We start from the raw sequence: 22,553 nt of genomic DNA on the forward strand, positions 1-22,553 counted from the left end.
GTGGGCCCAGGAATGGCTAGGTGCGTAAGAAAGGAACAGCTGAAACTGTACATCCATTTTGATTGCTTTAGTGTTGATCCCAGTGGGTGGCCTTGTTGGAGGGCTGGGCTGGACACCTCAAGGCTCAGTCTGGTCCCAGATTCATGGGACGTTGGGGAGTCCTCTTGGCCTCTCTGAGCCTCAGTTTCTCTATCTGTAACATGGCAATATTCCTGCCCAGCCAGCCTCTCCGCTTAGCTAGGAAGACCCCCTGCTCAGAACGGGACCCAGGATCCGGAGCTTAACCTGCTTAACAGGGACCTGCCGCACAGAGAAGTGCTCGGCCCCTTCCCTGCCTTCACACATGCTCATGCTCGTCCTCGTCGCTCTTGACTCTGGCTTTGTGCCCCCATCTGTGAACGATTTCTGCTAGAAGGAACCCATGGGGAACCCCTAAGAGCTGGGCTCTTCGCTCCTCAGTGCTCGCCGACATCCAGACTCAGGGCAGAGGGGCCATCCTTGGGCCACTGGAGAATGCCGTGGAAAGGAATCGGGACGCCGTCCTGGGCCGGGAGGGGGTGTGGGGCGTCCCGGGGACAGGCAGTAGGGGCTCACATGTGTGCACGCGGCCATGGTGTTGGAGGGGGTGTAGACACACGCAATCAGCCCTTTGGAAACCAGGTTGTCAACAGATGAGGCCCCGGCAGGAAAGACAGGGCCGTGTCGGAGTGGGAGGGGGACCGGCTGGAGGGGCTGGAAGCTGTCCCAGAGGGGTTAGTCTGGAGTCCAATTAGAGGTAGCTTCATTCATATTTCCTTGCCTAGCCGAAGCAATAAAAAATACTTAGTTTTTTGGCCGCCTGCCAGCCAGAGGCGGGCTGGATCGATGCCGCTAAACGCCTGACAGGACTCTGCTCCGGTAGCAGCGAGGGTTTTCAGCCTGACTGCAGGAGAAGAAAGAGCCCGCTGTTCTCTGAGCCGTGGCCCTGGTCGCGGGGAGAAACACGAGCAGCCGCGCGCCCCCGTTTCCTCCCCGCCTGCCCACCCGAGAGCAGAGGGGCTGGGAGCGCTTCTGCTTAGCGCGGGGTGGCCACCGTCAGAGGAACTGAAATGAAATGACGGCGATTTTTCTGCCGGCGCTCGCCCCGGCTAATTGAATCACGGCTGTGCGTGGATCGCCGCCGCGCCTGCCCGGCTGCGGGGAGGGTTGAGCTGCACTTCCGTTATAACCTCCATATTTTCTTCAAGGTTTGATAACTCTGCCATTTTAATTTGCTTCAGGCAGAAGCTTGGCAGGGAAGGGCTGCCCAGAAACCGGCTTAGGGGAGGAAATAAAGTCCTGTGGCTGGCTCCCGCACCGCTCCCCCCCACCCCACTCCGGCACACTGTCCCCGGCCGCTGGGGACGTGGGAAGACTTTCCAGCTGCCTCTTGATGCCCTTCTCCTCGGAGCAGACGTCTCTCTGGGTCCCCGTGTGGCCTCGTCACACACCCCTGGGGATGGGGATGAAGCGGACTTGGCCTTCCCTCCAGCTGGATTGTGAGCTCCTGGAGGGCAGGGACTGTGTCTTGTTTTTCCCTGCACGCCTGGCATCCAGCCCCAGGCCTGATCCAGGGCAGGTGCCCTAGAGGGTGCCGAGCGAAGCGGGGCCGGGGTCGCGTGGCCTCTCAGGAAGGGGCAAGCCTCGGCAGCCCCCTGGAGGGGGTTGTGGTATTTTTCTCTCGGCACAGAGGTTTGCTGGCAGGTACCCCTGCCCGTAGCTCCTCCCTCCCTGCTCCCAGCCCGCTCCTGGTTACCCATCACACCACCAGCCAGGGTCCTCCTCTGCGGGCAGCTCTCCCCTTCCAGCATCGCTCCGTCCCCGGACCCGCTGGCCGGTACTTCTCCTGCCTCGCCTGTTGGCCCACCTTCCCTCTTCCCAGGCCTGAAATTCCAAACTCTCCTTGTCCTCACTTGCTTTGTAGTTGAAGGGAGAACTTGCTAAGTCTCTTCCAGGCCTGCAGAACTTGGGTTTCCTTCGTGTTGCCTGCTGCTGGGGGACCTTGAGCACGTTGCCCATTGTCTTGGGGCCCCTCCTTTCCCGTCATTACAAAGCGGGGGAGTCTGCCTGTCCTCTATACCTTTTCCTGTCTTAAGAGGGGAAAGGCTTCATGACATTGCATTTTCTGTTTCTTTATAACTCTGGAGTTTCTCTAAAGTTGTAGAAGGCCATGCTGTAGTTGTAGGGTGTTCGCACAAAATGCCCCATCGCCCACCTACACTTAGGAGGCCTGTTGGCACCCCGGCGATCCCCGTCCCGGTCAGTCTCCCCGCTCCTGTCGGGTTCCGCAGGTGAAGTATTGCACTTGGCCCCAGTTTGTCGGCTCAGATCCATCTTTCGAGACGCAGTGCAGATTGAGCTTATCCATTCTTGGAGCAAATGCATGTGGCAGGCACAGATGGGCGGTGGGGGACACAGGCGTGACCCCCGCCCGCCCTCATGAGGCATACAGTCTCATAGGCCAGAGGCAGACGGCCCGTGCTGGGTTAATTATCTAATAGCAGCTATAAAAGAGAATTGTCGTGCTCCCAGAGGAACCGAATCTGGGGAGTTGGGAAGGCGTCCCTGGGGAACCTCCGATGGAGCTGAGACCTGCAGGACACACACGACACCTCAGCTGACCTTCTGAGTCACTTAGCTATGTCGATATGTGCATGAAATGTTCATACTCACTCTCCTCCTTGCTTCCAGAATAACTCAGTGTCGCCCTCGGAAAGCCTGCGGGCCAGTGAGAAGCACCGGGGCTCCGCCGACTACAGCATGGAAGCCAAGAAGCGGAAAGCAGAGGAGAAGGACAGTCTGAGCCGATACGTACGTCTGAGAGCGCGGCGGGTTCCACCGGGGTTTGGATTGGGTGGGCTGGGCTGGGGGAGACCCCACGGGGCCTGAGTCGTGGGAGAGTCAGGAAGAGGTGGGGGCAGGAGACACTGCCGCACTGAGGAGGGCAGGTGGCCCGGGCAGGGGAAGCGTCCACAGACCGATGTCCTGTGAGCCTGCGGACCATGGCCAGGAGGCAGTGGACAGGGAAGTCATCCCAGCCTCCGTAGGGCCTGGGGAGAGCTAGGGGCACCTCCCCCGATGGGCCAAAAACCCCCTGCTGCCATCACGGCCCCCTCAGAACCTCCGGTCTGCTCTGGGGACCGTTCCTGGCATCCCCACACTTCGACCCTACAGGTGGTCGTGGTGTCTGCTCTGTGCCAGGCCGAGCAGGGCTGAGAGCTGGGGCAGAGGGCAGGGGGCGATGCACTGTGGGACCTGGTGCCCTTGGGCCCGGCCCTCCGTGTTCAGCTCCTTGGCTGTTCTGGGGCTCCGGACACGTAGCACAGCCAAAGCCTCAGCTGCGTTTCTGGGAGACAAGGCTAATCCCCTCCCCACACACACGGTGATGGGAATGATGGAACGAGACCTGCGCACTCACTTGCAAATGGTGGTGGATATCAGGCCAGCTGGAGAGAGGTGTCTGGCTCCAGAGCGACATGTTAAAGCAGCCTTAGAAATATTATAACTGGGCAGGTGTTGGTGAGGCCGCCTGTGGGCGTGGGAGCAGAGTGACCGTGGGGCTGGGGGCTGGGCTAGCAAACAGCAGGGAGAAGAGGTCAGCTTTGGTGGGGCTGAGTGGGGAGAGCATGGACTTCGGGGTTTGGCCGGGGTTCAGATCCTGGCTGGTGGAAGCAGGGGCGTGGTCTGGGCTCAGTCTGGGGTGGGCGTGGCCTCTCACTGGCTTCCCTCTCCGTGCAGGACAGTGACGGGGACAAGAGTGACGATCTGGTGGTGGACGTTTCCAATGAGGTAAGGGCCGGCCCAGGTCGCAGGGCGACTGTCCCTGTGCAGGGTGGTCGGCGATTGCTCCTGTCCTGGGTGGGAGCTGTCGTGTCTCAGCTGTTGCACCGTTACCAGCAGCCCCAGCTGGGTGACGAGGCCTTTGGGGTTGGGGCATCCAGCTGGTCAGGAGGAGGAGGGCAGGGCTTGGCTGCCTGGTGGCTGGGCATTCGTGCACACTGCTGGGGTTCCTAGGCTGGGTCTCCAGAGAGAGGCCCCTGAAGACCCCAGGGGAGGGCTGGCTCCCAGTCACCATGGTCCTCCAGGTCAGCTCTGTTCTCCCCACCACCCCTGGGATCTTGGGCTTGTGAGCCTCCTGGGTCAGCCTTAGCGAGGGAGGGGGAGCTGGAAAGGACCTACCCAGGGCCAAGGCCCAGCTGCCCAGCTTGGAGTCCTGAACCTGTATTTGATCTTGGGCAGGTCACCTCCACCCACCCAGGCCTCAGTCTCCCCCCATCTGTGGGATGAAGGGGTCAGACTAGGTCATTAAAAACTCATTGTCCCCACTTGGGACCAGGCTCTTTTCCCATGCCCTGTGCCCACTCCATTCCCGTCCCCAGAGCAGAGAGACTCCAGACTCGTCACTGCTCGGCACATCCCCGTATCACTTGTGTTTTTAGGACCCAGCGACGCCCCGGGTCAGCCCGGCACACTCCCCTCCTGAAAACGGGCTGGACAAGGCCCGTGGCCTGAAGAAGGACGCTCCCACCAGCCCCGCCTCGGTGGCCTCCTCCAGCAGCACGCCCTCCTCCAAGACCAAAGACCTTGGTCATGTATGTGGGGTCTGCCCCTGGCGCCGCAGAGGCTGGGAGAGGGTGGGGAACGTGGGGGCAGAGGGAAAACGTTCTGGAAAAGGGTCTGGATCTGGAGTGGTGCTAAGTGGAAGGCAGAGGGCTGGAGTAGAAAGTACACGGATTGGGGCTTGGCCTGGGTTCAAATCCTGTCTTTACCACTTACAGGCTGAGCCCTGTGCTTATTATTAGTTAACGTTTCTAAGCCTTAGCTGCTGCATCTATTAAATGGGAACAATTACCACAGTCCCTGCCAAATAAGATTGGGCAAGAATTGAGGAGCTGTGGGGCAGAAGATTCAGAGCTGGGTCCAGCACTGGGCTTCATGTGGTGCCCAGCTCTTGGGAGAAAGGAATCTTCATGGCTTCCCTTGGTCTCTGCATCTACCCTCTTCAGAATGACAAATCCTCCACCCCTGGGCTCAAGTCCAACACACCAACCCCAAGGAACGATGCCCCAACTCCGGGCACCAGCACGACCCCAGGACTCCGGTCGATGCCGGGCAAGCCTCCAGGCATGGACCCGATAGGTATAATGGGTAGGCACGATGGGGCTGGGCTGACCATGTTTGAGGGGAGGGGCTCTGCCCCAGGCCAGGGCTGGAGCCTCACAGGTGGGGGCCAGGGAGGGGGGTCAGAGTCAGGGCTGTCCCAGGGCCCGTCTCTGGGGGACCTGGTCAGGTTTGAGGAGAAGGTGAGTGCCTGGTGCTTCAACACCGATGTCAGGGCTTCCTGGAGCCGCTGTGCACTAGGTGTGTGGAAGGAGCTTCAGACAGGTCGGGACACCAGTGATCTGTCTGCCTCTGCTGTTAGTTCTGTGAGGCTCTGAACAGCCCCCTCCTCTGGGCCTCCGAGTCCTGCTCTATAAAAAGCGGTGGTCACATCTCTCAGCTCGAACCTTCTTAGGCTGTGAAGATGGGGTTCTCTGGTAGGTGGGTTCAGTCCAGGAGGACTGCTTGGAGTAGGCAGCTTTAGAACACAGGAGGGATTGCTGCTGGGCAGGGAGGCAGCCTGGTGGCCTGAGCTTTGCCCTTGATGGAGGCGTGGGGCCCACTCCGCTTGGTGGCCTCTCCCGGCTGACGGCCGCCTCCTTGCAGCCTCGGCCCTGCGCACGCCCATCTCCATCACCAGCTCCTACGCTGCACCCTTTGCCATGATGAGCCACCATGAGATGAACGGCTCCCTCACCAGCCCCAGCGCCTACGCCGGCCTCCACAACATCCCACCCCAGATGAGCGCGGCTGCCGCCGCTGCTGCCGCCGCCTATGGCCGATCGCCAATGGTGAGCTTTGGAGCTGTACGTAGACCTTTTGGCTCCTTTTTTGGGGGGACTGGGTAAGGAGCGGGGGAGTTGGAGGGGGTGAAGGTGGCCCTTCGTGCACACCAAAGGGGACCTGGGCCCAGCGACCAGGCAGCTAGCTGCCTTTGGGGTAGAGTGTTTATTAGGAATAAGAGTGGAACACACTTGGGGGTCAGCAGACCTGGGTCCCACCCCGTCTGCCCATCAGTTGCCACGTGACCTCACACAACACAGCCTCCCTGGGCTGCCCCTTTCCGTCTGGGAAGCGGGGCTGACACCTCTCTTTCTGGGCTCTGTGGGGGTGGGAATCCCACGGTGAGTCGGGTGATTTCCACGAGGCAGGGACTTGGCAAACGGGGCAGCCCGTTATACCAAGATTTGTCTGCCGTTTATTGAGAGCAGTTCAGACTGGAGAGGTGGGTCCTCTTCCAGGAGACGGTTTTTCTCTTGATCTCCTGAACCCAGGTTGGCCTCCTCTCCACATGACAAGCCCCCTGGGACACCAGGGGAGGGAACAAAGTGAGGAGGGGCCCGCTCGGCCTTGCAGAGCAGGGAGAATGAGCTGGGGGTGGGAGTGGAAGATAACCGGCTCAGAGTTCGGGGTCTGGACCATCATCCTGTTCCTGCCATTGTCCTGGACGAGGCACTTGGCCCTCCTGGGCCCGTGCTCTCTCTGGAACAAGGGGCCGTGCTCTGCCCAGCTGTCTCGGGTTCTGAAGAGGCAGCGCCGTGCGGGTGGGACAGGAGGTGGTGGAGGGGGATGTGTAGTGGGGGGACGTATGGCGGCATCCCGCACTAAGGGCTGGCCTGGCCTTGCCTTACAGGTTGGGTTTGACCCTCACCCCCCGATGCGGGCCACGGGCCTGCCCTCCAGCCTCGCCTCCATTCCTGGTGGAAAACCGTAAGCTTTGGCTGTTTTCTGCTTCTTGGGGAGGGCAGGGGAGAGCACACCACCCACCCACCCATCCGTCCCCTGCCCTGGTGGACCTCCCCTGAGGGAAGGTGTCTGCCCCTCTCGGGGTACCCATAGGCCAGGTTGCAACCCCAGCAAAGCTGCCTGGCCGCGCTCCTGAACGGCCCCCAGGCTCCCTCTGAAAGGGGAACGAGACAGGGCTGGGGTGGAGGATGTGGTCCCTGGGCTCTGAGAGGGAAGGAACACTTCGGACACTGCGGTCTCTCAACCAAACGCCGTGGAGCTGCCCTGGCCTCGGGGGCTCCTGTGGGTTCTGCCCACAGCTGGCACTTAAGACAGCAGGCCGACCACGCTGGCTCGCCCCTGGCCCTGATGTGCACCCTGGGACTCATTTGGAGGGTCGCAGACAGGTTTTCCTCCCTAACGTCACTGGCTCCTAGAGGAGGGGTGGCGTTCAAGCTGGGTGGGGGAAGGGTGCTCCCTTCGCATGGCCAGTTTGGGGTCAGCAGCCTGGTTTGCAGCAGGGATCTGTGAGCGGGGGCAGAAGCCAAGGTTGGACTCTGCAGCGGTTTCCGGCCCGGTGGAGCCAGGCCAAGGAGGTTGGGGTTACCAGGTACCCTCAGATCTGGGGAGAGGGGACACCTGGAGGCAAGGAGGCCAGGCAGGGGCGGGTGCCGGTCAAACTAGGCAGGAGCTGTGCACACTGTCATTAGAGGACTGGAGATGGCAGAAGTGTGGTTCTCCCCCTCCCAGAGCCTACTCCTTCCACGTGAGTGCTGACGGGCAGATGCAGCCCGTGCCCTTCCCCCACGATGCCCTGGCAGGCCCTGGCATCCCCAGGCACGCCCGGCAGATCAACACGCTGAGCCACGGGGAGGTGGTGTGCGCAGTGACCATCAGCAACCCCACGCGGCACGTCTACACAGGTGGCAAGGGCTGCGTGAAGATCTGGGACATCAGCCAGCCGGGCAGCAAGAGCCCCATCTCCCAGCTGGACTGCCTGGTGAGGATCCCGGGGCTGGGGGCATCCCTTCCACCTGGTCTAGGAGAGCGAGACAGCCTGGGTCGGGGGAGAGCCCCATCCCCCCCGGCCAGGTGCAGCCCTGTATTGGCTGGGCGACTTTGGGCAAGTTGGCAAACCTCCCTGAGCCCCACTTTCGTCGTCCGTAAGGGGAGGCGTTGCCGACCTCCAGGGGTCTGTGAAGAAGTGAGTGAAAGTTTGAAAGGGGGGTGAACGAGGAGTGAATGAGGAGCCGAGTCGGACTGGCAGCTGCCTTCGGCAAGGGCAGGAAGTGGGCAGAAGCGGCCAGGGTGCTCAGTGTGGTGGACCCCCCTGGTCCCCAGGAGGGGAGGAGGGTGGTGCTGAACACTGCCCCTTCCCCCTCCAGAACAGGGACAACTACATCCGCTCCTGCAAGCTGCTCCCCGACGGGCGCACGCTCATCGTGGGCGGCGAGGCCAGCACGCTCACCATCTGGGACCTGGCGTCACCCACGCCCCGCATCAAGGCCGAGCTGACTTCCTCGGCTCCGGCCTGCTACGCCCTGGCCATCAGCCCCGACGCCAAAGTCTGCTTCTCCTGCTGTAGCGACGGGAACATTGCCGTGTGGGACCTGCACAACCAGACCCTAGTCAGGTTAGGCACGGGAGGGAGCGGGGGTCCTTGTCCTCGGGAAGGCCTCGCTGGCCGTGCCTGGTATCTTTGTTGCGACTGGCCTGTCCGAGGTGCCGTGGGCCGGCCGGAACAGCGCGGGCGAGGGCACCCAGGTGAGAAGACAGCTTGTGCCAGATGCCTGACATGGGTAGACGATGGAGGGCTCCTTGGCCCAGGAACTTGCACAAGGCTCTGGGGAGAAGGGGAGCTGGGGACACACAGAGAGGGCAGGAGAAGGAGAGACGTTGAGACCAGAGTGGAGGAGCAGTACCTCTTGGTGGTTAAGTGTGGGGCCTCAGGAGCAAAGCTGCAGGGTTTCAATCTTGCCTCCGTGTGACCTTGTGCAGGTCACTTAACCTCCGTGCCTCGGTTTCCCTTGCATGCAACGGGCGGAGTGAAGCCCCTTCCTTAGAGTCGGACCCCAGCGCCGGGCCCAGCATCGGCCCTCAGTGCAGCGTGGCCGTCTGCGTTAGTCATAGCGCCATGCAGCTGGTTTATGGCCTCAGCCGCGTGGTTTATGCGGAGTGACAAGGATGGATCAAGAATGCAAATTGAGGAGGCATAGGGTGTCGGGCTAAGGGGGGGGTTCCCCTGTTACGTACCTGCTCTCCCAGAACTGCCCCTGCCGAAGACCCTTGAGCAGAGTAGGAGAGGGGCCCAGGCCTGGCTCTGCTGCAGGCTCCTCGGGGGGACGATGGACCCCAGTTTCCTGTTCTGCTCAGGCGGAGCTGGCCTGCCCCCTGGGATGGCTGTCCGCTTGGCATCGGTTCTTCCCCGGAGCTCACCCCCATCCCTGCCTGGCCTTCCTAGGCAGTTCCAGGGCCACACGGATGGGGCCAGCTGCATAGACATCTCCCACGACGGCACCAAGCTATGGACCGGAGGCCTGGACAACACCGTGCGCTCCTGGGACCTGCGGGAGGGCCGGCAGCTGCAGCAGCACGACTTCACCTCCCAGGTGTGCCCCCGAGAGCCCCCCCCTTCCTTCCATTGGAGCAGCGTGGGGCCTTCCCTCCCCAGGTCCCAGTGGCTGAGTCAGGGGACAAAGGGGCCCTCACACCTGGTCGTTGCAAATGGACCTGAGACCAACCTGAGCCATCTGGGAAGGCTTCCTGGAGGAAGTGGCAATGAAACAGAATCGACAAGGCTTTGGATTTGGACACACTTGCCCCAACGGCTTGGATTTGATTCCCAGCTCCTCTGCCGTTGAGCACTTTGGCCTTGGTTTTCGTACGTGGGATGGGAATAGTCATAGCTGCCTCATGGGTCTGGTGGGAGCACCTGAAATGGTCCCTCTAAAAGCCTTGGCTGTAAGCATGGCTCATAGCATTCTATAAGTGCCAGGTGTTACTGGGTTCTGTTGTTGTTTTATTGCTTGTTTTAATATTTGAATCTTGCTATTCAAGACGTTAGTGTTTTATTTACTCACATTTTTCTTAAGGAAAGGCGGAAGTCACTGAGGCAGAGAGAATAACTGTGAGAGGGAAATATCTGTGCCACCTCTGAGTTTGCTCTGCCACTTTCTAGAGTCAGCAACCTCTCTGGGCCTCAACTTCGTCACCTGTCAAATGGGGATGAAACACGAGATCCCATTCCCCTGGGTTATCGGGCTTGGCTTTGCAAATGGCAGGTGGGGAGGTGCTGGGGGAAGGAGTGGTGGGACGCTGAGCCTTCAGGGTCCCAGAGCAGGGCCCTCGAGGAACCCTCACCCCTGTGGCTCTGGAGGATGCTAATCTCCTTATGCCCCTCCCCCGCAGATCTTCTCGCTGGGTTACTGCCCCACCGGGGAGTGGCTGGCCGTGGGCATGGAGAGCAGCAACGTGGAGGTGCTGCACCACACCAAGCCCGACAAGTACCAGCTGCACCTGCACGAGAGCTGCGTGCTATCCCTCAAATTCGCCTACTGCGGTGAGCCTGGGGGAGCGGGAGCCCCGGGAGGCCTGGCCTGCCCTCTGTGCATAGATGCGGCCCAAAGCTTAGAGAAGGGCCAGAGCCCCAAAGTGAGCACGGTCCCAGAACCAGGCCCCCTGACCCTGACCAGTACCCCCCATCTGGCATCCCCCCCCGCATCCTCGGATGCAGATGCTGCCACAGGGTACCAAGCACTTGTGAGACCAGGCTAGAGCCAGACCTTGCTGGCTTGGGGCAAAGGAACAGTACTCACAGCCCTGCCGGCAGTGCTTCCAGGTTGTGGTTCAGACCCCAGGCTTTGCTGCCCATAGCTCTGGATTGGAATATCTGCCGACCCACTTTTTTTTTTTAATATATAAATTTATTTTACTTTTTTAAAAATTTACTTATTCCTTTTTGGCTGCGTTGGGTCTTCGTTGCTGCGCGCAGGCTTTCTCTAGTTGTAGCGAGTGGGGGCTCCTTTTCGTTGCGGTGGGCGGGCTTCTCATGGCGGTGGCTTCTCTCGTTGGAGAGCACGGGCTGTAGGCGCGTGGGCTTCAGTAGTTGTGGCACGCGGACTCAGTAGTTGTGGCTGTGCAGCTCTGATGCGTCCCGTCCTCTCTAAACCCCGACCGGTCTTTCTGTGGACCAGGAATTGCAGGCACCCCACGTGGCTCTGGGAGCCCTGGGGCAATAACGCAGGCAGAGCCCTGGCAGCGCACCTGCAGCGATCCCCGCCTTCCGCTGGGTCTCCAGACACTCAGAGCTTTGTCATTCCTAGCACTTCCTGCCGTCTTCCAGCAGTAGAATCGAGATGGATCAGTCAACCTTAGTGGCTTTAAAAAGCATCTTTCGGGCAGTGTAATCCCTGTGATTAACTGCAGATCCTCCCTTTCTCCATCCCAGCCTGCCCACCCCTCCCCTTGATCGCAGAGGAAGGCATTCTCTGGGTGTCGATGTTTGTGTTACCGTGTCTCGGTTACAAAATGCCTCTCACGAGTGAAGAGTTGGCCCAGCACTGGTTAGCGGTTCACACTGTGTTTCCATGGCAGCCAGCCATGTATGGGGCGGGTCTCACTTTAGAGGGCAGCAGCCCACAACCTGACGTTTCCTTTGCCTCCCGCCCGCAGGCAAGTGGTTTGTGAGCACCGGGAAGGATAACCTTCTCAACGCCTGGAGGACACCGTACGGAGCTAGCATATTCCAGGTACCACCCACCACCCGAGCGCCCCTCCTGATCCTGCCCAGAGTCAGGGCCCGTCCGCGGCCATGGGGGCGGGGCTGGGGGAGGTGACGCAGAACTTGCCTCGGCCTCTTCCAGCCCCTGCCTGCCGGGGGTCCAGGATGGGTTCTCCAGAGGCAAGGGCTTGGACTTGGGCGCATCCGTGGGCCATACACTCTGCTGCTAATGGCATCTGACCCCTCGGGGTGAGGGCTTTTAAGCAGGGGCTCTTGTAGGATTTCTAGAGCAAGGAGAAGTGAAAGCATGCTCTTGGCTTTGGCCTGCATGCTGAGCCCTCGCAGGAGGGGTGCTGGGCATTTGAGCAAACTGGGCAGCTTTTTTTTCTGAGCAGTGTTGTCTGATATTCAAGTAAGTTCGTATTTCATCTCAACACTTCCAAGTAGGGAGAGAGGTGGGGCAGGAGAAAGATCCAGAAGGAGATGGGAGAGAAGGAGGAGGCTTTGTGTGAGTTTTCAAGACCTGGGGCCTGATGCTGTACCCTCTCACTTGGTCACACAGACGCGCACACATACAGAGACATGTCACACACACACACACACACACACACTCACAGTCACACCCGCTCCTCTCAGAGCCAACAAGCCACTTTCTGGATTCAGGCTAGAAGTCTGGCGTCTAGCGTGTCACGCACGTAACTTTCAAGTCTCCAGTTACACTGGATGCTTCAAAACTCAGGTGCAAATCCTTTCTCTTAGCTCACCAGGCTGAGGGTCTGGCCTGTTGACACCTGCTCCCAGCTCAGAAAAGCTTCTTCCTGTTTGTAAACTCAGGATCAAAGCTCACGAGGCTCAAGTGTTCTGTTTTGCTCCTCAGAGACTGTACAGATCACGTTGGGCCCTGTTAACGAGCTTTTCCTTGTGGGGAAGCAGGTGGAAGGGGCCCCTCTAACGGGAAGGGCTGTGTTTGAAGGCCCTGCAGTGTGGGCTCCAGGGCGGGCAGAGGGCGGTTGAATTCAGAGAGCACTGAAAGGGAGGGCGTCCAGTACCCACAAAGTGAATTTGTCCTTTCTCTCGCCGCCCTCTCTTGCCTCTCCTCCTCCAGTCTAAGGAATCCTCATCTGTCTTGAGTTGTGACATTTCGGCGGATGACAAATATATTGTAACAGGCTCTGGTGACAAGAAGGCCACGGTTTATGAGGTCATCTACTAAACAAGGACTGTAACAGGGCTGTCAAACTCCGGGAGAAACAGACTCAGCTCTGCCGGGGAGACCCCGGCGAGGGGCTCCGTGGACGTGGAGGATGGGCGGCAAGCGGGCCAGCGCTGTGCTCCGGCGGCTGAGAAGGTGCCCCCGTCACAGTCGGGACTCCCAGGCGTGGATTGATGGGACTCACGGACTCTGATGGATTTCTCCTCTCCTCCCCTTAACGATCCTGGCAGATGCTACACATAGATTTATTCGGGGGCTCGTGGCTCCAGCTCCCCACAGACGCCCTCATGAATCTTTCCTTCCCCTCTTGTTTTTGATGTGTTCCCCTGCCCTGGCTCGGGGACACTGGAGCGTGGACCACACGTTTGTGCCAGGGGAGGGGGGGTTTCACGTCCCTGACTGTGCAGCGCACAAGGTTTGTGAAAAGTGTAAATAACAGACTCCTATCTCGGACTGGTCAGCGGGGGGAGGAGGCCCCTTCCCACCGGCAACGCCAGCCGTGTATTTCGCCTGCTGTATTTGTAATCCACTCGTGGTGGTGGCTTTTTCTTTTTTTTTTTTTTAAAAAAAAAAAAACAAAAGTTCCCATCTGGGAAGGAGAGGCAGGGAGCGGGGTGCAGAATGGAGAGGGAGTAGAACGGGGAGAAAACTCCTGGGGTGGAGGAGAGGCACTACGGCTGGCAGCCAGGTTGGCTACCAGGTACCCCCCGGACAAGTGTATCTCCGTGTGGACCTGGGAATCGATTGAGGCGCGTCAGGACCAAGCTCCAGACAGACTGACGGACTGACAGAGCTTGAGATGGGTGTCAGCCCGGGTGACGGCAGCAGAAGCGGTGGGTTTTTCTGTAGTCCCCTGAGCTCCATGCTCCCCTTTCAGGTGTCTGACCCCCTGTCTGTCTGTCTGTCTGTCTGTCTCTCTCTCTCTCCCTTTCTCTCTCCCTCCCTCCCTCCCACCCACCCTGACCTCCATCTCTCTTTGGTGCACATTTGGTTATCGTGGTGAGAAATGGAAGTTCAAAGCCACTCTGTCTCCGGCCCTTCTTAATCTTCGGACACAACCTAAAAAGGACACGAAGTTAGAGGAAAGCATAGCGACTCAGCTCAGGGAGCTACCAGAGAAAAAATAGCAACTGATGTGGGTGCTTTTTTTTTTTTTTTTAATTTGAATAAAAGGAATTAGAAGTGATGTCCTTTCATAAAATGCCTTCTCTCCCCTTTCCTGCCTCTGACCTCCTCCTCTCTCCTTAGAGGGAAAGTGTGGATTTAACCTGCAGAGCTGTGAGTCAGGTTTATCTCCCCCCTGCCTGGGGAGAGGGGACTTGGGGTTGGGCTGGGGGCACACTGGGCTGACTTCTCGTAGCTTCCCGTCTCTCTTAGGAGCCCAGACAGCTTACAGCTAGAATATCGTCTCCTGCAGGTGCCACTTTTTGGTACCAAAATGTTCTGAGGTGTTAGGATTTGGGTGGGTTTTTGGTCTTTGGGGTTTTTTTTTTTTTTTCCTTTTGGTCTTATTTTTTCTTCTTCTAAGGAAAAGCTAAAGGGCGTCGTGAGTCCTGGTGGTGGGCTCTCCATGGATGTAGCATATGGAAGATAATTTTTATACTGCATTTTTATGGATTATTTTATAATGTGTGATTCTGTCTGGTGAGAAGGAAGGAGGGGCTCTGGTGAACCACGCCCCTCACCCCCCCACCCCCACCCACCCCACCCCCCACCCCCACCCCCGCTCTTGTTCCTGGGTGAGCCCCTCCCCCAACCTGGCATGGGAGGCTGCAGAGACGCAAGGTGCGTTCCCTTTCTAAGGCTGGGGAGACGTATCCAGAGTCTGTCTGTGTCTCTCTCTCTCTGTCTCTCTCTCTGTCTCTCTCCCTCCCTCTCTCCCTCCTCTCTCTGGGTCTCAGATGCTCAGCTGCCACCTCTTGTTAAGGCTCTCCCCACAAGGGAGGGCGAGGGTGGAAGACAAGTTGATTCCTGAAGAAAAGAGAAAATGAAAAGTCATTGTAATGAGCTGTTTTTATATTTTTAAAAGTTACTATTTAAAGGTTGGTTTGATTGTTGCGTTTTAATTGCATCCCCCGCCCCCAAGAAGAGAGCGGGGCGCTGTCACCCCCATGTCCTGGATCCTGGGCAGCTTCCTTTGTCATCCATAAACGTGAGCTCTTCTCTCTTCAAAGCACTGCCATGCTGCCCCTGCCCCTAAAAAGTGATCGCACAGGACAGTTAAGGGGAGTGCTTAACTTCCCCTGAGGGGAAGCCCACAGGTAACACCAAAGTCCTCTACGGCTGTCACTGCAAAACTTTTTGGGAAGAAAATGAAGTGTGATGAACTTCCAGTGAAGTTGCAAAGTGTCTGTGATGTCACATCAGGACCCTGAAAACCTCCACCGTCGTTTTTAAGCTTAAATTCAGATGTTGTGGGCTGACCCCGCTCTCTAATTCACTACGGGTGCATTTCTGAAGGAAGAGGGATTTATTTACGGAAGGGGCAGGATAGGAAATGCAGTGCCCTCAGGGAGGCAGGGCTGGCCCGGGATGGTTCCCAGGCTCTTGGCTGTCACGCAGCCCTGGGCAAAATCTCTCTAGAACTAGGGACTAACGTGGTTTCCAACTCCGTATTTTGTCAGTCATCGTAAATCGGCTCAAACGATTGCCTCCTGTTATTTCATACAAGAAAGGGAGTTGAACATTTGAAAAAAGGAGTGACGCTCAGGATAAAGCAGTCTATTCTAAGCCTAAGAAAGGACAGCTGGACTGCACACACAGGGGTCATTTGTCTGGAGCCGGTTGTCCTCTCAGGCTTACAGCGGAGAAGCTTCCAGCAGGTAGCAAGAGTGCCCATCTGGGGCTACAGTTTGGCTGACAGCTCTGTCTTGTCCTGGTTGCACAAACTTGAGTGAAAGCATCACCCCTTTGAACCACACTCCTTGTTTGTCCAGGTCTTATCGTCACAGCAGAGGGCCAGAGGGGCCAGATGGCAGGCCCTGGCCAGAAAATTCTGTGTTTGCCAGTGGGTTGCCCATCGGTGCCGAGATAGGGTTGGAGTTGAGGCTTGCATGCCCCAGCAGGTAGAAGAGGAAACACCTCTCATAACGCTTACCTCCAGTCTTGTGCTGCTGGGAGTGAAGGCCGATGTCAGGTCCGTTTCTGAGAAGGGGAGGCGACCTACCTCAGAAAGGCTGTCCTCCCAAGACTTCCTGGGCATCGTCGAGGATGGAGAGATGACCAAGTTTCAGGCCGAGCGCTAGAAGCTCACAGTCGAGGGTGGGGAGAGACATTTGACCTGTGAAAGTGTGGTTGGGGACACACCCTTGGGCCCTGGCTGCTGGTGCCTTGACCCCTTCCTGTCATCACGGCCACTGTCCTGAAAGGAGCTCACCAAGCCTGTCCACGCTGAGCCTCACACTCCGCCTGCTTCCTCTCCTCCTCTCTCCCCCGCCCACCGCTGCCCTCTCATTCCCACGCTTCCCACCTCCCAGAACCTCAGCTCCCCCTCTTACTGCTCTGCAGGTGATTCCTCTGCACTCAGGTTTGTGAGGCCTCTTGGAGTCTTTGGGGAGAGACCCAAGTATGGTAAACAATCTGACTTCATCCTTAATCCCCGGAGCTTGCCCACACCTCCTCCTCCACAGGATGGTAGAGAGCCTTGATATCATTTTCTTAGCCCTTTTCAAAGTCACCCCCTAACTATTGCTGCAAAAATCCGGGCTCATACTAATTGCAGCATTTCACACACCTGTTTGCACAGCTAGACTAGTTTCCCTGGAGTGCAGCGCCCAGGACTTCCTAGGCTCCGGGTTGTAACTAGTGAATAAAGAATGAGCTTTCACTGGCTTGAGATTAGCCCGTTTCTCAGGGCAAGTGGGCTGTCACAGTGCTCACCGCTGAAGCCCAGAGAAGGGACTGGTTTCTGCAGTTCTTCAGTTCTGTTGTGCTGCCTTTGCTCAAAGCAAGGAGATCTGTTTGAAACACATGAAGAGGGCGTGGTCGTCAGAAGCCAGCTTTCACGGTTTTAGGTCACATCAGATTATGTACAAGGGTCCAGGCCAGACCAAGCAGGGGCAGTGACAGGATTATCCTAAGACCAGGTCACCCTCAGGCCTCTCTCTGAGTCACTGCCATCCCTGTTCCCCACCCCTAGGCAGCTCAGGCCCCAGCAGGGGCAGTGACTGTCCTAACTTACAGGGTCTACGGGAAAGAACAGATACAGAGGTCTGGATGCTGGAGCCGGAAGTGTTATTGGCAAGACTCTTAAATGTTATGAACTGCCCACGGACTCTCCCGTGATGCTGGAGTGTCAATGTTTTTTCAAGAACACTGTTTGAGAATGAGCTATTTTTAACATAAAGTATAGCAAACAAACCTGATGAACCTTTTTTTATTTACACGGTTAGGCATCATTTGATTTTTTTATGACAACAATAGAAAATGTGCTCTCTAAAATGTACCGTACTCATGAGGTATTTTTAAACGTTGCACCAAAATTGGGCCTTTTGTATTTGAAGAGACATCTATCCTGAGACCTTGGTTTGATAGATGGGACAGTTAAGGCCCAGAAAGGGTAAGTAACCCGCCATGAGACACAGCCTGAGCTGAGATTGCAACTCATACCTCCCCCTCCCCTAAGCTCAGTAGCCCACCCTTAGTGAAGGAGCTGCCCGGTGGGCAGGACTGAATGATACTGTTTGGAGGATTAGTATCCAGGGGATGACGCCTCCTGCCTCTTCTTCAAGAGGACTGGTGAGGAAATTCCTCATGGAAGGGAGATGGCCCACAGTAGTCATGGAAGTCAAGTCATCCTGCCTTGAGAACACTCTAGAACTCACCCACCCATCTTGCCCATGCTTCCATCCATCCATCACCCAACCCACTCACTCATCTACTCGTTTCTTCAGCCATCCTTCTGTCCACCCATCCATCCAACCAACATTTCTATAGTGAGAACCTAACGTGTGCCAGGCACGGTTCTGGGTGCTAGGATGCCTGCCCTCCCCACAGAGCTCTCAGCCAGCTGGCAGAAACGGTCACATAAACTGACAACTGCCGCTCCATGAGATATGTGAAGGCACAAACCAAAAGATGTCACTTCACATAGCTGAGACATCACCCAGGACGTGGAGTCAGAGCAAGGGGTTCTTGGAAGGAGTGAGCTGAACTGAGGCTTGAAGAATGCAGAGGTACCATGCCCAAGGGATGTGGGGAGGAGAGTGTTCCAGGCAGAAGGAACAGCATGTGCTAAGGCCTGGGGTAAGGGCATATCCTTCCCCGTGCCCCTCCCCCGCCCCACCTAGTTCTCCCCTCTGCCTTGCTCTAGCTCAGGAGGAGGGAGCTGCAGAGCCCACAGTTCCGGCCTGAGCCAGGAGGGGCAGGGGGACGAGGAGGAAATGAAGGGCGTGAGCTGCAGTTCAAGACTGCCCGTGATGGGTCCCAGGCTCTAGGTCCCCACCTCAATTAACATCCAAAGACTTGGGGTTCTGTGCACTGGATCACTGGACGTGATCTGGGTCCCTTACCCGGCTGATATACTCACGCGGGACCTTTGTAAACTGCACACCTGTCCTCACCACTCCCCTGTTCGGAGCCCCTCAGTGGCCCTGGGCAAGCACAGTGTCTGAACTTTTAACTTGTCCTCAGGCCCAGCCATGCGTCTCTAGAGTCATGTCTCACCTTTTCTCCCGTTTGACCTTACACACTAGTCACACGTGCCTCCAAGGCCCTGAGAAGCTGCGCTCTGATTTTAGGTTTCGTATGTGTTTCTCTTCCAGCCAGGAATGCCCTACATCCTTCTTCAAACCCCTGCTCATTCTTTAGGACTGAGTTTCAGTTTCACTTCTTCCAGGAAGCCCTTCCCTGAGCCTCAGCTTCTCTAGTCTAAACTGGCTGTGTCTCCTTTGTGCAGTTGGAGCATCTCTGCCAGCTCCCTGTGGCATGTACTATGCATGGTGTATTGTGGCTATTGGTTTCATAATATCATCCTCTCTCCTGATGTCCACCTGGCCCTCCCACCAGGCAGTGAGCTCCGAGAGCAGGGCCTGTGTCTCGTATCTCCGGTACTTAATACGCAGTAAGTGATCAGGAAATGTTAGTTGAATGAATCAGTGAGTGTGTGATGAAGATCCTAGCTATTATTGATAGAGTCCTTAGTATGTGTCTGCCAGTGCTTCATAAGCACTGTCTAATTCTAAACACGTAAGTGTCCTATGAAGTCAATGCTATTATTATATTCATTTTATGGATGATGTAACTGAAGTTCCAAGATCACACAATTTGTAGTGTTTGTACGATATTGCTGCTGGCTGGCTGCATAAATGAATGAGTAGATGGATGAATGAGTGGGTGGGTGGTGGACCAGCTGCATCATTAGGATTGGCTCAGAAGCTTGGAAAGAACTGATCTCACAGATAGAAGAGGAGATCAGCAATCTCAGGATGAAGACCATAGGAAGGTAAAAGTCAAAGGAGGACAGAAGTGTCCACTGCCCAGCTTAGGCCTTCCTCACATCTATTAGGGCACATCTGTCAATGCCCAGAAAACTCCACAGTGTGCTCACCGTGCCCCTGACTCTGAACTCCCCTCCCAGGCAGATCAGACAGGGCAGGGCTGATGGCTCAGAAGCGGGCCCTTGGGGGCTCCCGCTCTGCTGAGGCCAGAAGCGAGAGTGAGATGGAGCTGTGGTCTTGTCTCTTGTGATATCACAGATGCAAGTGTTTGCTGACAATAGGTGACCAGACTTGAAAAAAGCACGTCTGGCATGTCCATTTCTGGCAAATCTAACAGCAAGCTAATTAGGGTTTCCTTTAGCCGTGTGGACAGACATGTTGGATAAAATTAAAGTAAAACAGGGAATTCCCTGGCGGTCCAGTGGTTAGCACTCCGTGCTTTCGCTGCCAGGGCCTGGGTTCAGTCCCTGGTTGGGGGAGTAAGATCCTGCATGCCACGCGGCACAGCCAAAAATAAATAAATAAATACAACAATTATTTTGATAGGCTACCTTGAAAGAAAGGGGAATCCTTTAATGTCACAGATAAAAAACTTTAAATGTAGAGTGGGAGCTCCCAAGCTAAGAAAACTACATAAAAACTACATAAATCAAAAATGGACAGAATTTTATAAGGAGGAATGGGGGATTTTAACATATCCACTAACAGAAATTGCTAGATCAAGCTGAGAGAAGTTGATAAGGATATAGAAGATTTGAACAACATAATTGGGACACAGAACCAACCCTACAACCAATTATTGAAGAACACAGCTCACTTTTCAGCACAGCTGGAAGTCTTAGTTTTATCAATCAAAAGAAACAGGTAAGGCATTTTGTAAAATTCAACACCCATTCATGACTTTCCTTAAAGTACCAAAGTAAGGATAAAAGAAAATATCTTTCATCTGGCAATGAATAGCTGAATCAGACCAGCAGCAACCCAATAATAGATAAAGGTTAAGTTTTAGAAGCATAATTTCAAAGTCAGCAACAAAGCAAAAACGCTCATTATTACTGCTTCTGTTCGACATAGTGCTGAAGGCTCTAGCCAATGCGATAGGACAAAATAAAAGAATAAAAAATAACAAATATGATGATTGAAATGAAAGAACATCAGGATTATTTGCAAATAATATGACTACATACTTAGAAAATATACAATTAAAACAAGTAAGAGAGTTTAATCAAGTTGCTAGATCTGAAATCAATATTAATCAATAGCATTCCTATCATAAGTAGTAATCAATTACAAAATGTAATTTAAAGAAATAAAACCCATTTACAATAGCAACAAAAATGACCTAGGACTAAATCTAAGTAAAGCTACATAAGACTTTTATGAAGAAAAATATTAAATGTTATAGAAGGAAATAATTTTTAAAAAGACTTATGCAGGGGACTTCCCTGATGGTCTAGTGGTAAAAATCCTCCTTCCAATGCAGGGGACACAGGTTTGATCCCTGTTCGGGGAACTAAGATCCCACATGCCGCGCGGCAGCTAAGCCCTCATGCCACAACTACTGAGCCCACGTGCTGCAAACTACAGAGGACACGCGCTCTGGAGCCTGAGAGCCACAACTAGAGAAAGCCCGTGTGGCACAACGAAAGATCCCACATGCCTCAGTGAAGATCCCGCATGCCGCAACTAAGACCCAATGCAGCCCCCCCACACAAAAAAAGACGTATGTGCAGATCATGTTACCGACCAGGATTCTTGGCCTTCCCCAAGCAATAGAAATTGACTAGAGGCCAGACAAGAAATTCAGGCAAGGCTTTATTGGGGCCCCTCTTGCTGCAGCAGAGGGCAGCGAGAACAAACAACAGTTTCCCTTGCTTGCTGGCTCCCCAAGGTGGGTGGGCAACCTTGCTTCTTATATGGGGTGAGGGTAGGGGTGTGTCCAGGGGTCGGGTCAGAGGGGCGGCTTAGGTGTTTTGCCCACCCCTTAGGTGGTGGTGTGTGGAGGGGGCATGTGCAGTATCTTGCTTTTGCCCCCTACGCCCTGTTGTTGCTCCAGGCTCTTCAAAAGTGGCAGTTGGGGGCTTCTCTGGTGGCGCAGTGGTTGAGAGTCCGCCTGCCGATGCAGGGGACACGGGTTCGTGTCCCGGTCCGGGAAGATCCCACATGCCGCGGAGCGGCTGGGCCCGTGAGCCATGGCCGCTGAGCCTGCGCGTCCGGAGCCTTTGCTCCTCAACGGGAGAGGCCACAACAGTGAGAGGCCCGCGTACCGCTAAAAAAAAAAAAAAAAAAGTGGCAGTTGGGTTTTTTTGGTCTCTTTGTATCATTTGGGTCCAAAATTTGCCCCAACTGCACCATGCACACAGTTATTTTTAGTCCCGTACAGTTTCTTTGTATTTTGTTGCTTGAGGAGAGGGGTGTCCAGGTGCAAGCACTGCAGCACTTGCAACAAAGGGGCCCAGGTCCCAGCCTGTCTCATTAAGCTATACCACATTCACTGTGGAGAAAATTCGGTTTCATTTTAAAAGCTGTCTTTCCCAGCAATCTATACAGTAATGCAATGTTAAACAGAGCCCAAAAAGGATGCTTTCTATGTAATTTTAAAAGCTAATACTCACATTTATCTGAAGAGTAAAGTAGATAATAGCAAATATAATTTTGAAGAGGAGTAAAAAAGGAGAACTGGTCCTCCAGATATCAAGACTTATTGTAAAGCCACAGTCAGCAGGAAAGTGTGCTCTTGGTGCATGTATAGACAAGTGGACCACAACAGAGTGCATAAATATATCTCCATAGAGATGAACTCTGACTATGACCTGGGTGCCGTCATGTATCATTGAAGAAAAGCATTATTAGCAATAGTTCTGGAGCAATAGACCATCTTTATGGAGGGGAAAATTGATCTCTACCTCACACAACATACAAAAATAAATTCCAGCAGGATTAAAATCCTTAAACTTTTAGGATCAAATATTAGGGAGCAACCTTAGGACTTTGAGTAGGGAAAGGATCATTGAACAAGACCCAGAAAGGGAGAGCTATAATGAAAAAAATAAAAGAGGTCAATTTGACTACATTAAAATTTAAAACACCTGTACAATGAGAGCTGCCATAAAAAAGCATGAAAAAAATAAATGCGGGCTTCCCTGGTGGCGCAGTGGTTGAGAGTCCACCTGCCGATGCAGGGGACACGGGTTCATGCCCCGGTCCGGGAGGATCCCACGTGCCGCGGAGCGGCTGGGCCCGTGAGCCATGGCCGCTGGGCCTGCGCGTCCGGAGCCTGTGCTCCGCAACGGGAGAGGCCACAGCAGTGAGAGGCCCGTGTACCGCAAAAAAAATAAAT

At 55.4% G+C, this 22,553-nt stretch overlaps 1 protein-coding gene across 5 annotated transcripts in view; it reads left to right on the top strand.

Annotated features, from left to right (window-relative positions):
- The window catches only part of TLE3 (TLE family member 3, transcriptional corepressor), a 49,057-nt gene extending 34,277 nt beyond the window's left edge, over window positions 1-14,780 (top strand). For 2 of the 5 annotated variants that reach the window (XM_079914564.1, XM_079914568.1), the window contains 12 exons: window positions 2,710-2,829; window positions 3,757-3,807; window positions 4,458-4,610; window positions 5,025-5,166; window positions 5,725-5,924; window positions 6,752-6,828; window positions 7,594-7,843; window positions 8,229-8,476; window positions 9,305-9,452; window positions 10,252-10,402; window positions 11,515-11,591; window positions 12,669-14,780. In XM_079914564.1, the coding sequence (XP_079770690.1) occupies window positions 2,710-2,829; window positions 3,757-3,807; window positions 4,458-4,610; window positions 5,025-5,166; window positions 5,725-5,924; window positions 6,752-6,828; window positions 7,594-7,843; window positions 8,229-8,476; window positions 9,305-9,452; window positions 10,252-10,402; window positions 11,515-11,591; window positions 12,669-12,776 (1,725 nt within the window). In that variant the 3' untranslated portion in view covers window positions 12,777-14,780. The remainder of the gene's footprint in view (window positions 1-2,709; window positions 2,830-3,756; window positions 3,808-4,457; window positions 4,611-5,024; window positions 5,167-5,724; window positions 5,925-6,751; window positions 6,829-7,593; window positions 7,844-8,228; window positions 8,477-9,304; window positions 9,453-10,251; window positions 10,403-11,514; window positions 11,592-12,668) is intronic. The other 3 variants (XM_079914566.1, XM_079914565.1, XM_079914567.1) reach the window with 3 other exon arrangements.
- The last annotated feature ends 7,773 nt before the right edge of the window (window positions 14,781-22,553 follow it).

This window comes from Stenella coeruleoalba (assembly GCF_951394435.1).
Source record: "Stenella coeruleoalba genome assembly, chromosome: 2".
Taxonomy (NCBI): Eukaryota; Metazoa; Chordata; class Mammalia; order Artiodactyla; family Delphinidae; genus Stenella; species Stenella coeruleoalba.